The 18,452-nt window shown below is 42.1% G+C and overlaps 2 protein-coding genes across 2 annotated transcripts in view; one reads left to right on the forward strand and one right to left on the reverse strand.

Annotated features, from left to right (window-relative positions):
* LOC115397853 (uncharacterized) overlaps nt 1–18,452 on the forward strand; it is a 29,898-nt gene that overhangs the window by 11,396 nt on the left and 50 nt on the right. The window contains exons 13-14 of the transcript XR_003932534.1: nt 3,318–3,327; nt 6,130–6,133. The gene's annotated coding sequence lies outside the window, so the exon portion shown is untranslated. The remainder of the gene's footprint in view (nt 1–3,317; nt 3,328–6,129; nt 6,134–18,452) is intronic.
* aifm3 (AIF family member 3) lies at nt 86–16,585 on the reverse strand. Its single transcript, XM_030104333.1, has 21 exons — nt 16,174–16,585; nt 12,432–12,643; nt 8,359–8,572; nt 7,522–7,631; nt 7,291–7,400; nt 7,143–7,187; nt 6,964–7,060; nt 6,743–6,855; nt 6,241–6,327; nt 5,985–6,076; nt 5,752–5,882; nt 4,327–4,442; nt 3,989–4,060; nt 3,354–3,417; nt 3,183–3,259; nt 2,983–3,100; nt 2,792–2,890; nt 2,571–2,646; nt 2,333–2,437; nt 1,458–1,478; nt 86–1,336 (listed from the first exon to the last, which is right to left on the reverse strand). The coding sequence occupies exons 2-21, from the start codon at nt 12,460–12,462 to the stop codon at nt 1,294–1,296; spliced, it is 1,821 nt and encodes a 606-aa protein (XP_029960193.1). The 5' UTR covers nt 12,463–12,643; nt 16,174–16,585; the 3' UTR covers nt 86–1,293.

The raw sequence follows: 18,452 nt of genomic DNA on the forward strand, positions 1-18,452 counted from the left end.
TGACTTTGATCGTTTTTAATCTTTTGTGGTTGATGAAGTTAAAAATACACACACACACACACACAACTGAGTTATTGTTGGAAGAGTTTTATTTCAAAGTTTAGTTATAAAAATGCCAGTCCAGACTCTTCTGTAGGAAGAACAATGCTTATTTTATTTGCCGCATTGACCTACAAGCTCAAATATTTTGGGATATTCAGAACATCAGGATAAAATCAAACCTGCTTCATACCCTCAAACACACTGCAAGCATCTGTGATGGAAAACAAGTGAAATTAAAAGAACTGCAAAACATGAGAGCAACAGTTCTGCTGGTAGAAAAGGATCGGTAAGCCCAGGCCCAAAAAAAAAAAAAAAACCTCAGTTCCCTGAGTTAGTAACCAAAACGAGTCCCTACAGAGGTGACGGCTATCAGAATGACCTTAAAGCTACTGCTGCATTCACGCGGATGAGTTATATTGCTTTGTTAGAAAAACACACATCAATCTACTGAGCAAGCACTAGAGTGAGATTAAAACATGACAAGAATTTAGGACGTGCACTCTACTAGCAAAATGACCAAAACGAACAGGAACGTAGTAAAAATTGTAATTAATCACAAATTAAAGCTGTGTGTTTGTGTGTTAGTGAGTCAGTTAAAGCTGCATTCAGGGTTTTTCTGAGGAGATAACGCACTTTGTTGCGGATTTAAGCTTTGTTATTGCCACGACACTAAACAAAATGTCTCGTTTTGGGCTTGTTTTTTGAATGTATACCACATATACATACAAAAAACATGTATACCATGCAGATTTTGAAGTCCATGTGGACACATAACAGCAAAGTCTGTTATTTAACTGAAACTGTATTTCCTTACTTATTACAGTACATTCACGATTATAACTATATACATTGTTATTTGTACAAAAATGTCAATGCCCATCCCTGGCTTCTTATAAACAAAAGTGTACAGGTAGATACATCTGGCAGCAGCCTGGAGGCTGAATCCAATATTGCTTTGTTGTAAAACATTGTCAATAAAGTCCTGCCAACACACCGATTCAGTATCTTCAAACTGTGGATTGCTCCGTTTTCCACGTCGAGGAGTCTCTCAGGAATTACAGCGAGTTTCTGTGTTGTCCTCAGGAAAGTGTGTTTCAGACAGACACAGTCATGTCCTGTGTGTGTGTGTGTGTGTGTTTGTGTGTGCACAATTAGACTGGAATAGCTGCTCAGTGTCTCAGCACCACAAGTGTCCATATTGACGCGTCCAGTGAATGTTGGGTTTGTCCTTTGGGATCTTCGGATGCGAAGTCATTGGGAGCCTTTGTCAATCAACCAAGAAATGTCTCCAGTCCTGCAACACCAAATCCAGGGATCAAACACACACATTACACATTCCTCACATCAAATCTGCAGCGTCCTATAAACGATCATCATGTGAGGAACACAAAGAAAAGCATGAGGGTTTTCCGTACTTGCCAAGCCGAGCTAACATCCTTCAAATTGTGCGAGTGCATTATTAGAGATGAGAGATACAAGAGACATGAGGAATACAGCAGTCATTTTATAACAAGCGTCTGGAAATTCATTCTGATTGTTTCAATGATGGTGTCATGGTAGACCTCAACTCTTTAAATGATCAGCTAGACCACTTTAGAGGGGGGATCGATTGGTTACAATCAATGTATATGTTGAAAGCTGGAAACCAAAACATACATGAACATATCAGAGCAATATATGAAAGATGGAACAGATTTTACTGCAAGTATAAAGAAGCATTTCGTGTTTATTGAAGTTAATATCAGGTGTAAGAAGGGCTGAGCAAATTGCAAGATTGCTTTTTTTAAGCAATTGGTTGTACAAAACTTTTAAAAGAAGAGTCAAGAGCAGCAGCAAAGAAAAGCTGTTTGGCATGGCAATAATTCAAATATTTTGATGAGCCAAAAGCCACATACCGGATCTTCTGCTCATCCCACAAATGCATGCTCACGGAAATGTGACAGTGCTTAAAAGGAAATATTTAGGATGTGTATTTAGGATGTCAGAAGTTACTGTATAGTTCTCCAGCTATGCGTCAGAAAGATACAATTTTAAATATTAGTTTTACCCTCATCTCTTTTATCCCGACACTTTTTTATTTTAGGACTCTTTAAATCAGTGAAAATATTTTTTTCACTGGACTATATAAAATTCTTTTTTTAAAAATGCCTTTTATATGATTACATTTACATTACTAGTTGTGTTTTTCTGTCAAGCACAACATTTGCTCTGTGTTTTCTTCCCTGTACCCACTGAGAACATAACAGCTATTGTAACCGTGGTCAGATTTAGGTCCTGAAAGGAGACTTACTCTACATCTCGTTTCTTAATCGTCTTTCCAGATCCTAAGACCTCTGCTACTCGGGATACAATGGGATCATAGTTCATGCTGGCAACAGCCACCACCTCTTCGCTCCTATATGATGCACCAGGAAAGAAACCGACGTGAAGCAGCCACCGATTAACCAGACATCCAGAGGAAATGTTTCAAATTTAATCGGAAAAACAGTCTTAATTGTGAGTAAAATGTGAAAAATAATAATTGTTACCTGGTGTAAAATGCTACAAATCGCAGTTCATCCAGATCTCCTTGTATAATTACATCATCAAATCCATCGCCATAACCTACACAAGAAAACAAAACACTGAATTCAATCATATTTATTTTAACCACGTCTTTATTCACATTGTTTTTGACTCCTGGATGGTAGACGGCTGTAGAAACAACAGAGCCTCACAGCACTGACAAGGTCGATCCAGCTCTGCCTACCTGCGTAGCGAATGGTCTTCCCAAACATGGCGGACCAGAAGTAAGGCACGGTTTTGATCTCAGAGGCTCTTCCCATCATGCTCAGCGCAGCCACCCTTCCTGCCGGTAAACACGGAGAGAAAAAGCATCGCTTTGATTCAGACTTTGCTTGATGTGCAGCAGAAAAGCGATCTGTTGGTGGAAACTCTCACCGTGGACGTGAGCCATCTGCCAGTGGGGGATGTTCACCTTCTTGTTGTTGCGTGGCGGGAAAGGAAACATCACCACGTCTCCTCCGGCAAACACTCCATCCACGTTTGTCTGCATCGTCTACAAGAAAGTTTGAAGCGAGTTAAGTGTCGATGAATCAACCGTGATGGAGAAAGATTTTTCACACAGGTTTTCTAAATACTTTGTTCACAGTGATGAAGCCCTTGGAATCCAAATGGATGCCGCTCTGTTTCAGAAAACCGGTTGCTGGAACACTCCCTGCAGAAAACATCAAACTCATATTGAGATAATTTCTTATTAGGACAGATTTGAAGAGATTTTTATTTGTATTTTTTTTTATATTTAATTTCACCTGCTCCGATGACACACACGTCAGCCCGCAGGACTTTTCCACTCTTCAGCACTACTTCTTTCAGCTGTGGAAGAGGAAATACAGACATGTGCAGGTCATGTACTCCCGTGTAAACTAGTCACAAACTGTCAAACAAACAAGCGGAAAAATCGACGACTAGGGAAATGCTAAACCCCCCTGCCACTTCAGACAGATACGATCCCTTCAGCGGATCCTGGGCTGATGTGGAGGCCTCATCCCAGCTGTCTATTTATTCCTGAGAAACCTTACCACCCTGCAGGGAAAAGTCATTTTACCACTGTGTATCTTTTATCTCGTGCTTCATGACCCAACGTTTATAGCCATAGGTGAAGGTACACATGTAGATAAATCTATAGAGTGAACGCTTTGCTTGAGTTTATAACTTTGCGTTTTCTCCTCACCACAACAGTCCGAGCCTCGCGAGGCTTCCTGGATTTCTCAAAAACACGCAGCCATATTGCATATTTAAGCATCACAGTTAAACAGGGGTGCAGGTTCTCGCTTTGATTTCGCTCAAAACTGCCGTTTCTCATCAGACTTTCACCATGTACTGAGCGAGACAAGATAGTGCATCTGAGCGTCAGGCCATGCTGTTTCTCTCACTTTCTGAATACCTGTCCATGATGACCAATCATCTCTGACACCTCGTTCAGCATGTAGAACTTCACCCTGTTTGCCTCGAACAGCTGCAAAGAGAAAGAAAACAAAACACCACAGAAACACATGAAGGCAGCATAAAAACTACTATTTACAGCTGAGTTTTCGTGTGTCCTGCTTGATCAATCACTCCTAATGAGGAGATTTACGCTGTACTGCTGTATTGACCAGAACAAAAAAAAAAGCACATTTGCATCTTAACTAATAGTTTCCTCTCGGGGAGAATGCTGATGATGGTACTGCAGTGTTGGTCCTTGTTCTGAAGAGCTTGATTTCCCAGGAGGTGTGTCTCTACCTTCATTATGGCTTTCCCTACTTTCTCCCCGAGAGCTTTTTTGAAGGTGACGGACTCGATCCCGATCACGGAGACAGAGTGGGCCTTGTCCGTGAGAGCTGCAGCCACCTCCATACCTGCCAACACAGCCCGCAAACAGCAGACTGTCAGCATTTATACAAGCAAACCCCAAATAAATACAATGCGAATGATTTCAGAAAGCTCATAAAGATAAAGAAAATGAGAAACCGATGTGTTGATGGTTAGTAGAACTGTGGACAGCTCGAGGCTCTCTCCTCCAAAACAGATCTATTTATTTATGTTGCTTCTGGGGAAAAAAAAAAAAAAATCCAAATCGTGTTCTACAATATGTGAGAGGTTGTAATCTGCAAAGTGACCACTAGATGTCCTGCACAGCGGTGCTTTAAGCTGGAAGGAGAAAAGGGAACAAAACTCTCAGCATTTCACTTGAAAGACTAAAAGATCCTGTGTTTCGGGTCTCGGTCTGCATGAAGGATGAAGGAACACATGGATCAAGTACTTAAACCCAGTTTGAAAGAAAAGTATGAGCGCAGCTCTGACACGATAATAAATTTAAATTCATGCGGACACGCCACACAAATATATAGAAAGTGTGTAGATTACAAGTGTAAATATTATATTGCTTTTAGTATTTTAAAATGATAATAAAATAATCCATTTTATTTGAAAGCGCCTTTAAGGTCACCTAAGGTGGCTGTACGGAGAGGTTAACAACAAGAGCAACATGTAAAGTACAAATAAAGGATAAAACAACTGACAATAAAAAGAGGAGAAGGCCTACAGGAGGACTTTGTAGGTAATATGTTTGCTTGACGAAGTGAAGTTAGTGCCGGATGGGGGTGATGTGTTGGGATGAGGGAGTTTTCGTGTTGATTCATGCAGCAGAGTTCTGATATTTTGTAGCAACAAAGTTACAAACTATCAAATGCATGCATGTCAATTTAATAAACCTAATATAGAGATTTATTATCAGGTCTTATTGAATCAGTAGCCATAACTCTCATTTTATCTCATCTCATTTCAGCCCTCGGGTAGTTTTTTTTTTTTTTTTTTTTTTCTTATAGTAATAAAATTTGCACTTTCTGGAAAAACAAAACAAAACAAAGAATTGTATTGTCTGCATAATGTACAATCAATTCATTATTTCTCACGGCTCTCCTGATGGCTGTTCAGGAACAACACAACAGATGTACATGGTGAATGGACCACACGATGCTTCTGGTGTAGAAACCAAACGTCCAGTAATGATAGAAAGGGATCATTTTCTGGTGACTAAAATTATTTTCTTGATTCCTGCACATGGAATAAAAAAACAAAACAAAACCAAAAAACCTGATCTCTAGTCCTTTAACTGGTTTCTGATCCAAATTGTATAAACAAATGAAAAGTGTGCTTTTGTCTCACCGACAAACGATGTTCCCACGATGACGGCGTTCTTGTTGTTGGCGAGTCTCGCTATGCTGTTGGCGTCCTCAGGGGTCCTGAGGTGAAACACGTTCCTGACGTCTTTGCCCTTGTAATTCATTGGTTTGGGTCTTTCAAGCAAAAAAAAACGGGAGCGATCAAAGTCAGTGTATTGATTCATGACATCATCTTTTTGAGTGTCACACAGATTGATTGAATTTATTTTGTCTCACTTGCTTCCTGTAGCAATAAAGAGTTTTCTGTACTCCATCCTTAAACCGTCGTCGAAGGTCACAGATCGTGTTTTCACATCTATTGCTACGACCTGAAATAAAACATTGTAGAGTTAAAAAAAACAAAACAAAACAAATAACATAGTTGTGTTGTTTTTTGTTTGTTGAGAAGAAGCAGCGGTCAAACTATTCGGTCACATGAGCCCGACGATGTGTTGAACGATGACTCAGCATGACACCGGTCATCATTTCTCACCTCTTTCTCTGTGAGCAGTTCAATGTCGTGGTCCTGCAGGAACTCCACGGAGCGCAGCCTCAGCTGCTCCGCTGTGCTGTCTAAGGACTGAGGATTAGCAGGTTAGTGCCGAGTAAGACAGGAAACAAGAATCGCTAAATCCAAAAGCAATCATCCCTGCTCTTTTGGTACACCGTTTAGAAATGGCATTTTAGGATTACACTTTTAACAACTTTCATGACATCTACTACGTTCAAACATTTTCTTTGATGATCAATTTTTTTTTATAAAAAAGGAAATTATTCAGGCTTTAGAGCAAATATCCTGTCAGTTTCAGGTATGGCTGGTTACTTCTACACAAGCCATTTCCTTTCAAGTTAAACTGCATTGAAGTGTGTAGCTTTTCCCCAAAGACTTCCTGTTCTAGCGGCGCTGACTGACAACGCCTCTGCAGTGGGTTATATAACTTCGCTGGCCAAATATTTTCTGTCTCGGTGTATGCGGTCAAGATGTGGGTACAAACCTTACTCAGTTTAGGCCTGTCGTAGGGAGGATGTCTGTCCATGGTGCACATGACGATCCGGTCGGTGAAGCCCTCCTGCCTCAGCGTCTCTGCACAAACCAGACCTGCTGGACCTGTCGACAAATTCATGGGCTTACCAACAAAACAAAAAAACCAACAAAAAAAAAAAACAAAAAAAAAAAAAACGTGAAATAGTGAGCCTGAGGACTGAACACACTGACCTGAGCCAATGATGAGAACATGGCTGAAACCGGTGCTGGAGTTAATGACTGCTGAACACCGGGCCATGGGCTTTAACCTTTTCTGTGACTGAAGGGTCTGGAAATGTTTAAAGATCACATCCATTAAATCTGTTTGTTTACGCCCCGGCTTCAAGTCCTCACAATCTTTTCGTCGTTACCTGCTTGTTTGCACGAATGATCACCTTGTCCTTTTCAACTCTGACCTGGAGCAAACAGACATGAGGAATGTGTGCACTTTTTGACGATCCTCAGAGACACGATAAGGCGGGGAATGCGTTAAGGAAGGGCACAGGTGGTGAAGGTCACCTGGAAGGTAGGCAGGCTGTCCAGGCCAGGGAAGTCCTCGATTTCTCCCGTAGCGATGTTGAAACATGCTCCATGCCAGGGACACCGCACATGGCCTTTTGATAGCACACCTGAAACAATGCAGTTACACAACTATACACAAAATTTTTGTGTTTTTTTTTAAACAAATGTGGATACAAAGCAAGCATTTCCTGCATAATAACAACAGTAATAAAGAATAATGTCGCTAACCTTTGACAAGCGGAGCTCCGTAATGGGGACACTTATGGCCCATGGCTGAAAACTCCCCGTGCTCTTTGATCAGCAAAGCTCTGCCACTTCCCAAATCAACCTCTCGCATCCTGTAGAATGCACGAACACAGTAAGATGCGTGAATATTCAGGTCTGGTGCAGCTGAACAGGGGCAGAGTAGAACTCCCTGTTTCTCCACTGACAGCTGAAACTGCTTCCTCCCATTTGCCAGGCTTTCCTGCCTCCACCCCGACTGGAACCTGCCCCTGTTGTGTTTGGTGAGAATTTAAAATGCCACAATTGCTCTCTTTTTATAATTCAAGGTATTTTCACAGGTTTAGAGGCAAAGCAATGGCCCCGGAAAAGCACTGCAGTGACACTCATTAAAGCAAGGTGAAAATATGATTAAAGCTTGATTTATCTTGTGCCTAAGCGGTCACCACCTCAATTCAGGGCACTTTGGGGTTCTACTGTTACCGGACTTGGTTTGATATGATCACAGTGGTGTCACACTTTGCAGGGATGTTGCTCATTTCTGAGTGTCTCTGCTGCAGCAGCAGCTTCCCTCTCTTCTTGTGCTGCTGATGCCGAGGATTTTAGTGCTTAGTATCGTCCCGTAACCGTCCCCTCAGCTCACTGTACACCCGCACCGAGTGCGACACTCTCACACCTGATAACTAAATCTGACAGTGCTGCCTGCTGGATAAACGCAAAAAGAGTATTTCTCATCTGTTCTACTGCAGGGTCCTGCTGGAATCAGAATCTCTTTTGTGAGACACAGAGCCTTTGTCCCTATCCCATATGCATGTGATCAGGTGGGACCATAAAGCTTCTTACTGTCCATTTTCCAGGTCCTTAACGTGACACACGGACGCCTCCACATAGTCCCGCGGTTTGTGGTAGAGCGGCAGTGGCGTGGAGTCGTCGTCCGATCCGTGTCCGAGGGCCCCGTTGGGTCTGCACTCAGCAAAGGGACTCGCCTTGCCGTTGGGCGACAAGCCGTCCATCTCTTTTTCTTTATCCAGGAGAGAGAGTTCCACTTTAACTTCAACTGCACAACACAAACACACGGCACTCAGAAAACGCACGGCTGAACACGTGTGAATTTACTCTGAGTCCCAGCAGCAACAAACTGAAGCTTTCAAACAGAGACTGTTGAAGAGCTCTGCATTATTAGACACCTGTCCTCTATCGTTTTATTTCTGTCCTTCTCCAGTGTGCTGGAAGACTGATTTGCCTTTCAGCAGGCGGAGATGTCTACAACGTTGGGACAAATTGATTCTGGCACCTGCACAACGGAAACAAATGAAAACAAGAAGCGGGTGACGGGAGGAGTGTCAAACAGCAGCTTCGTCTTCTTTTCTTTTGTTGCTTTGCTTTTGTTTCCACTTTTGAAAGAGGCACTCCCATAAAATATATCAGCTATTATTGAACAACACACCAGGAAATCAGTCATGCCCAGCTATAACACTTTAAAGTGCTAAATATGCTTATGTTTATGTTTTACATTCAAGTTCACCAGTACGATGGAAAAACACAAAAACATGAAAAATACAGTGGTCCTTCACTTTTCGGTATTCTTCCGACTTTCTGAGCATTTGTACTGTGACTTTATCGAGCATTCTCTTATTATAATGTACATTTGTCATCTCCAGGATGTTGCAAAGTGAAATATAAATTAAATGAAGACATGAATAAAGGGCAACTTGCCACTAATTGGTTTTCTTTGTCACCTCTGTCAGAAAACATTATTCTGAATGACATTACAAAGAGAATAGTATCATACTGTTGATCTGTTTTCAGAAACATACAAGTGATGCGCCACTGTTAACCTTCTACTTGTTAACATGAAGAAACAGTTGTGTAACTCCTTTTTGACTGCAGCAGGCTTTATCTGTTCGGCTGGAAAAATGTGCTGATCATCCGGTTCCTACTCAGTAATCTGGCTGGAATTTTCTCCCGCTGAGCAAGTCTTAATTAAAATCAATGGAAAATCATAATAGTGAAAGCAAATGCAAGAGAGGGAAGAAAGCAAAAGACTTTCCACAGATGCTGTAACAATATCTCAGTCAGATGAGACACTGATGTATCATCTGATCTGCAGTCACAGCTGTGAGGTCTTCAATAGAGTATTTAGTATAATTTGACCTTTTTTGGTGAAAACCAGACACTGTTTTTAGCAGAGAGGAGGTAAAGGACGCTGGAGTCTTTCTGTAGAACTTCACAGTGTTTGTAACCTTTCAGAGCTCACATTTTTATGCAAATGAGGATGGCACAGAGCCACGACTTTAAAGGTCCCCCTCCTTCTTTAAGATCTTGTCATGGAGTCGTGCCAGATTAGTCACACTTGCACTTGAATATCTTAATTTAAACCTTAAGTTTCTGTTTGAAAACTGAGCGTAGAAAAGAGCCCTCTTAATTCTGAAATAACGCAGTCCTCCTGACAACAACTTGAAAGCTTCCACTGTACCCAACGAACTGCAACGTAAAAGAAAAATTAGCTCACCTTTACATAAGCTGCACGCTGCATTCTACCGGTTTGTAATTCACCTCAGATATTTTACAGCTCATTCTTCTTGATGTCTTTAATTTACAGCTCAATTCCTTTCATAAATGCCATCATCCAGAATATAAATCATTTTTCTCCAAAGAGCTGATGTAATTTAAGGTGAATCTAATGATTAAATCAGTCATTAGACAGACACACAGCGCTGGCAGCTCAGCTAATGAGTCAGTGCAGAAATAACAGAAGGAGACCAGGAAAACTCACTTTACAGCTACTTTAGGAAGTTGGTAGTTACATTTACACTGCAGTAACTATTTAAGGAGCTAATATGTAACTGGTAATGGTATTCAATTACTAATTCCCAGTAAGCATTGTGGACCTAATAGCAGCAGATAATGAGAAAAGTTATAACAACCTTGTACACATGGATTATCACTGTAGTATGATTCACGTAATTCAGAACGGAAGTAATGTAAATCATGTGCTACAATGTGTGCATTGTGACTAAAAAACAGAATATCGCACGACATTCATCCAGCCTGTGGTGTAACACTGCCTTCAACTTTGGGACTCTGAGATGTTTTCAGCGTTGCAGAGCGAAGTCACGAGGACACAGAGTTTCATTTTCAAGATGTTGTGGAAGTTTTAAGTCATTTCAAACACTCTGATCTATAGCTACTAGTGTTTTCTGCGCACATGGAGTAAAATCTTTTCTCAGGGATGAACTGAAATGCTTAACCGGACGTGTCCATAGTCTAATTTTACTTACAGTGTTGTGATAAATGAGACGCTACAACCAGTTTTTTTTTATTCAGGTAAGTGACATGATTGTAAGCTAGGAATTAAAATCTGAACAACTCTGATTACTTTAAAACTGAAGAAGCTTTCAATTTCCTTTAAAAATACATTTTTGCTGATAATGGAATTTCATGACTTTTCCTATTTTATTAAGTTGTGCAAGAATCTAAGAGCTTTTCCACTTTGTGAAAGATTACATTAAAGTCAGGTTTAACTTGTAGCTGGGTTGCTGGAGGTCATACTGTAATTTATTTCACCAATCGGTTATTGGAATCTTGAAAGTCAGAAACCTCTGCGCCATCATTTGCATACAACTACCGTCCGGTGTCTTTCACTTCCTCTTCTCTGCACAATGTGCATTCCAGACCAAAATAGATCCGTCCAGTATCAAACTGTGATATTTGTGTCTCACTGTGTAATCCTCTCGACCAAAGAAGCCATGAAGAGCATTTAAATTACTCCCACACAAAAAAAATATTTCAGTGCAAACAGAGGAAGCTGATATCACGCTTTAAAAGCATTGAACAGACCAAACTGGCTAAATTTGATAAAACAACTTTGTAACTTTGTCGCGACACTCTTCCTCATCTTCACTGACTGAACAACCAAAAAAACATTGGCGAAAGAATCATTTTATCTGCATATTTAACATTAAACCAAAATTAGAGGAAGCATTTATTTCAGCAACATTGTTGCAGCACTACAATGGCTTCAGAAAATGTTACAGTATTACTGTTTAATACAATTCTGATTAATACAATAGTATTACATTGTTTCATGTTATGAGAACAACAGTTTGCTCACAGGCCATTTTCACATTATATTACAGTGTTGCACACGTGAGACTTATTTCAACTTCATCAACCAGTCATTTTGGGAGGATAGGATACCTGATAAAACACAGCCTGTAACTCAAACCTTAACCCCAGAGCATTATAGTGGTTCTACTTGGTGGTGGTTAAAAAAAAAAAAAAAAAACACTTGAAGAAACCACTGATATGGAGGACAAAATAGTGCTATTTTCATATAAGAAATATATAATTGTGACAGGCGACCGCCTGTCCCTGGGTCCCGCTGCAGGGAGGACGCCAGTCCAGTCATGGTTTCCATGATCTTTATTTTTCACAATACGAAATACAAAACTGCACCCCACCTGAGCCTCCCTGGCTCTTCTCCAGGCTGCAACAAAAACACCTGTCTGCATGACAGCACCAAAACATGAAACTCTTCTGGATTCTCTATTCCCCTTCTGAAGCTGCCCTTTTAAGCCCCGTGAGAGGAGAAGGAGGAGGAGGAGGAGGAGGAGGAGGAAGAGACAATCAGCAATCACAAACAGCTGAACCGAATTATCCCTCCCCACACTCCTCTCCACGGGCTGCACCCGAGCTCAGCCACGCCCCGCCACCACAATAATGCACTCAAGTGCAACGACGACATTAACAAATAACTAAATAAAGCTGAAACACCTTTTGTCTCATTGTGAACTATGTAATAGTTTTTTGTAATGAAACAAATCAGATTGTGGAATGTTCCTAAGAGGAGTGTCTGCTTTCCCTCTTACTGTTCTTATTTTACACTTGAGTTAATTTCAAATTCAGATTCTCACCTGGTTTGGGTTTGGAGAAGCATCCTCCCATGGTGGGCCCAGAATGGAGGGACACCCGGGGTGAGGGAGGGAGGGGAGGAGGGGAGGAGGGGGGTTCGGTCAGATCTCCGGGCTCGGCTGCTTGGTTGGGACGTAACAGTAACACAGAACTGGAGGTGTGAGAACCTGAAGGTACAACTTTTCCATTGCACACCTCAGCTCCTCCTCATAATCTGCACAGAGAGAGTCACAAAAACAGACAGCGACCCAAAGCTTAAATGTTGAAACACAGCCACCAAAGCACTCTTATTGTTTGTGTGTATGTGTAACACGTTACTGCTTGTCAAAAGGAAGCCATTGTGTTAATTAGGAACATTTCCACACAAATCGTTACCTTTGTTCATGCATATTGCATGGGAAGCTGTTAAATATTAACAGCCCTCCAACACCTATTAACTTTCTCGTCACACTGTGCTTTAAAGGGAGGCAGGGGCCCCTTGAGTTTCCAAATCCCCCCCCTTGTTTTGTTGCCACATTGCCCTCACATTTCTGCCAGCTCTGGTATTTCACCCACACATACTGTAGTTAAGTTACTCGCAGCAGCAGCGCTGGCTGCTATGAATCCGAACCGACACAGAATAGCAGGTGTATCGCTCAATAAAGGGCAATCCATCACCAAATTATCCTTCTGAGGTTCAACCAAAAGAACTGCTTGATATTCTGAGCACATCTTAATGTTCTTGAACTTCAGAGAGAAAAAAAAGTGTGCAGTTTATACTGAAGCACAGCTTAGAAAAAGTTCCTGGGAACAAATGAAAAACGGAAAGATCTGCTTGACCGGGAGTTTTTGGATGTAGACTCAGTTTTACATGCATACTAACATTAAAAGGAAGTAACTTTTTAATTTTTGACAAGCACAGTTATGAGATACTTCCACATGGCGTGAACATATTGATTCAATGCTTTTTTTTTCATATCTCTATAGATTTCAGCCAAACCTGTTGTTTGACATCAGAAACTATTTCAGGTCAAAACAAAAAACAGAAACAAAGAAAAAGAAAAAAAGGATTGGGTTATTCCTTCTTAAAGAAAAGGGAAAAAAAGCACACTTGGAGCCTCTTAGATCTCAGTCCCTACATCGTAAACAATTTGAGAACAGAGAGATTACTTGTTTGAAACTTCCACATTACATCATCTGAACTTAATGGTTAACTCTTCAAAGAGCTGAAGTTACAGCTATTAGCAAACATGCAAAAAAAAAAAAAAAAAAAGACCGAATGTCAACCGATTGAATAAAAGTACATGGAAACATACACTCATCTGTGATGCAAAATTATCTTTTGTTGTGTTTTTGTCCTCATTGATCATCTTGAACTGCTCTAAACAGCATCTGAAGCTGAATAAATATCTACTTTAAGGATGACGCACCATAATATTTTAATAATTCCAGGATGAGCACCGTTTTTTATTTTGATCATCTTATCAAAATTTAATTCCATATAGTCGGGGTTTATGGAGCATCTCCAACAAGGGGAAAAGCCTCATTTGGTTCTATTTCATCCAAAAACGTCTGAGCCAACTGCTTAGATTACCCGGGATTGAGTCAACAGACACAAAAACAATATTTTTGATTTGGTGAAATTTACCACAAAGAGAAGGCATCCTGTCTGATCATTTCCCAAAGAGACAAGCTGCATACAACAACTTTTCTCTCACGTTACTCCTTAATAATTTGTCATCACTAAAAAAAAAAAAATCGATAGACGACAAATTGGACCACAAAGAGCTGCCACACTGAAGGTCCAGTAAACTCAAGATATTTTGTGCAGAACTAAAGTAGGTTAAGCAGATTTGGTCCTCACAACATATGACGCAGATCCCGCTCTCTCGCTGTTGGGCCTGTCCCCAAGCAGTGCTAATAATCCTGCCTGCAAACAAGCTGTCAGTTTCACTCACTTCCCTACAAATGTAATAGCTCTTACTGGAATGTCGGAGGGGAGAATTAGCAAACTGCAGCTCATGGTCGGAGGTGAGGAGGCCGATCTGCAAACCGCCTGTGTGTGAGAGAAGGCAAGAATGCTGAAGTCGGACGCCGCTGTGCTCTCGTGATCATATCCATCACTCAGAACTGGACTCCAACTCCAGCAAAGTAGTTCCATAATGTCCAACAGTAATGCTTGCATAGATAACATATCAAACTTTTTTTCTTTTTTTTTTTACATTCTTCATTGTAAATTTTACAACAACTTCTTGGCCCTTGAAAGTAATCAACACCCAAATGAAAGATTACAATTGATCTCCCAACAATTCAAGTTTTTTGCTTGATAGAATTTTCCCAAGCATGTGCTGGCAGGTTGCCTGACAGGTGAACCTACAGTTAACATTTATGGCCGTCTGATTGTCAGCTGATAACGAGACAAGAGCTAAATAATCGACCGCACCTCTCACCCCGCACGTTCTCCTGGTTTGTGACATGCGAGATAAGCCGGAGACATCATTCTACGATTGCGTAAACCAGCTGTTGTAAAACCGGCAAATGTGCTGTGTTACTACACCGCCAGAGCTCAGTTCACCTGCTTACTGACAACCTGATAAAGGTTGTTGAAAAGAGGACAAAGCTGGTCATGTTTGATTGGCTTTACTAGACAGTATAGGTAGGAAAGAGCTGAATCTTAAATGAGAAGAGTAGAAAACTACTGGAAGTTGTTCACTGGTTTTCTTAAAATCATCTGACTGAGTTGTGTTTACACCACTGCCTGCATGTCTCATACTATAAAAGAACAAGGTGCAGATTACCACACACCTCAATAAGAAGCTCTAATGTGTGTGTGACACAATCCTACCCTGTAAGCAAGTTCATTCACATAATTTCAACCAGATTCACATAAAGTTTGGCATTTTGTTTGCTTTTGTCTGAACACCGGTTAATTCTAAATCTGTAAGTTGAAATGATAGGGGAGACTTTAACAAGAAAGGAGACAAAAAAAAAAGGCAAATAACATTCTAAAATATTCCATAGTTTCATCCAATCACAGAGGCGATTCTTCAGCTCTTGTATTTCAAAAACAAACCTTGAGCGTCTGGAATAAAGTGAAAAGTAGATACCACGTGGCTCTCAAAAACAAAAGACACTGTCAGCTGACGCAAGACATGAATCACAAAGCAAAGTTGTGTTATGTTAGTTAACAAACACATCAGGTCTGTCTGAGTGTGTATTAATAAAGCTGCAGGCACCTCTGCTCAGGTGCTTTTTTCTCTAACCTCTCCATGATGTCATGGAAAACTGGAAGTGGGGTTTTCAGAGAAGTGAGCACCCAATGGGGGAGCTGTGCCTCTATGTAACCACACACACACAAACACACACAAACACACACACACACACACACACACACACACACACACACACACACACACACAAAGGAAATGAATAATTGAATAAACTTCAGATTTGCCATTAAAAGGCAATAAAGGTTCCTAAAGAGTTCAGTCTCATTTAAAACGTGTTTAACACGAGAGGTCATGATTTATGGCAGAATTGCATTTTGGTGGTGTGTGTTTTAATTAAAACTGCACCATCAGGATATCTGCTCCCCTGGAACAACTTTCTCCCAAATGCTGCTCAGATCACAGCAGGCAGAGCCCGCCACGAGAAGCAAGTCTGCACGCGCAACAAACACACCCAATTAACGAAAAAAAAAAAAAAAAAGTAACAAAACGCGTCCACCTTCACCTGGCTGGCTGTTAAAGTAGAGAGTCATCCTACCGGCGTGCATGGAGCAGGTGCACGGAGGTCCTGTCAGAGTCCCCGGTGCTCCTCCGGTAGCATGTTAGCAGGAGTCTCCTCGCGGCGCTCTCCCTCTCCGGGATTGGAGGATTATTCCCAAGACGTGTGCGTCCCCCGGTGCCCTCCTTGCGCTCTCCTCCTCAGCCCCCCCCGGTGCTCCGGTGAGACCGTGTGTGTGTGCGCGTGTGTGTGTGTGAGAATGTGTGTGTGCACGCGCCCTGCCCCTCGCGGAGCCCCCTCCAGTACAGCGGACTGAGTCGTGGGAGTTGCTCCCCTTCGCTGGCCGAGCCTGAAAATGCAGCAGGAGGACCTGTGCCAGCTCCTCAGCTGTATGCAGTATTGATGGAGTTGCTGAGGGGATGCTAACACAGCATGAATTCTCAGCGTCCTCCCTCCTCCTCCTCCTCCTCCTCCTCCTCCTCCTCCTCCTCTCTTTCCTAAACACACACTGGCAGCTAGAGGCTGCTTTGCTTTTCACTTCAGATCCCCTCAGCTTCGCCTTCTCATGTCAAAGACCTGACCGGCCAGTTAAGCCAGACCAGAGACTTGCTGCTCCAGTCCCCACTGCACCGCCTGGTCCGACCGCCCACTGGCGCCTCTGGACTCTGTCTCTGCACTGTGCTGCACGACTCCCTGCTGCTGCAAAGCAACTTACAAGAATGACCGTTAAATGTAGTCACTGCAGCCATCAGAGAACATCACGGAACTGCTCTCCTGACACTATACTGCTGTTGCTGTCTGTGAATGTTGCACTACTTCTTCAGTGTGTGCAGCAGTAGGAGGATGAGTGAAAGTGCAGTTGTTGCAGTAAATCTCAGGTTCATTCAGGGTAAAGGTGGAACAGGACTGAAAAGGTACACCAGGTCTCATTGAAATGAGCTAAATAAGATGTTTTTTCTCCTGCTGTAGGAAAAGCTGTCCCTCTCTTTTAAATAAAACTGCAGAAACAAGGTCATTCCCTCAATAATTGCAGATTCATTTCTATGGAAATGATGACAGCAGGGACACGGGGTGGATGATTAGGATGCAGCACTGAAACCTTTACTCTGTTTTCTGAATGCTAATGTGTCAAAACATTAAAGCTAAAACGCCCACTGACCATATGGAGAGACTGTATTTCCGAGGCCCTGACAGCTGACATTTGCACATGCTCTCCTCTGTTTATGTTTCTCTCTGCATGTGTTCCAGCACATGCAAAAGTATGTCTGAATGGAGGCCAGGGTGGGCGGTGCACACGTGCACTACAGGATGACTGATGAGGCTCTCCCAGTGCGCAGGCAACGCTGCCTTACATCAGTGAGACATCACTCTGTTTAATTGAATCATGTGGGGACTCGCTTCTTCAGGGGCCAGAGAGAACTGCAACACCCAGAAACCCAGATTAAGGGAGGAGGGAGACGTGAAAGAATCATTCACGAGGTCAAATATGAAATCAAGAGCCTGCCAAAACATTAATGAAGGCACTAATGAGGGAAGGATCCCTCAGTCATGTAGTTGTTTGCATTTTTTGCCTCATATCATGTGAATAACTTGCTACACAATGATGGAATCACCCGTGTTATAAGCACGAAAAGCTCGTGAGATGGTTGTTCCACAAGTTGGTGTCTAGTTCTCAAGGACAGAGATAACGGACAGAAACCCAAGTGTTTCCAGCTACAGCAGGTGCAAAGAGTCAGAGGATACACCCACACTCTCACACACACATCCTGCTCAGCAAAGCAGACACACAAACACCAAGGACAGACAAAAACATGCACTCAGACTCGGACCGGTTCTGTGGCACCCTGTGGTCCGGCCCTTGCATGGATGCCACCGACGATTGACAGGTACGGATTGTGAGGACCAGAGAGAAAACTCTTCTGTCAGAGGAAGTTTGAGTTCTAACTTTGAGAGCAGAGACTGTGTCAGCATCCCCAACTGCATCTGGGAGCCTGATAGCTGAAAGCTCTGCCTCCCATTCTAGTTTTAGCAGTCTGAGAACAAAGTGTTCTGCTGGGTCAGTATGGGACTAACAGCTCTTCAAGGTACGAAGCTGGGGGACGATACGCTACGTCAAATCCAGTCAGGGTGCACAAGGCACAGAGAGAGACTTCCAAAGGATTTCTCAGCCGGTTTTTAAGGAATATGACAACATGAGACGTGGAGGTCACTTATAGGCTGCTATGAAATCATTCATTCAGGCAATTATTCATCTTCTGTACCACTTATTCTGTTCAGGGTCGTGGATCCTGGACAAGCTGCCAGGCCATCGCAATGTG

Source organism: Salarias fasciatus, chromosome 12, assembly GCF_902148845.1.
Source record: "Salarias fasciatus chromosome 12, fSalaFa1.1, whole genome shotgun sequence".
In the NCBI taxonomy this organism is placed as follows: domain Eukaryota; kingdom Metazoa; phylum Chordata; class Actinopteri; order Blenniiformes; family Blenniidae; genus Salarias; species Salarias fasciatus.

Coding starts and splice junctions, on each gene's coding strand:
- aifm3 (XM_030104333.1), bottom strand. CDS start 12,462: ATGGGAGGATGCTTCTCCAAACCCAAACCAG. Junction 7,401..7,521: donor CGGAGCTCCGCTTGTCAAAG/GTTAGCGACATT, acceptor GCATTGTTTCAG/GTGTGCTATCAAAAGGCCAT. Junction 4,061..4,326: donor TAGGGAAAGCCATAATGAAG/GTAGAGACACAC, acceptor TTCTCTTTGCAG/CTGTTCGAGGCAAACAGGGT.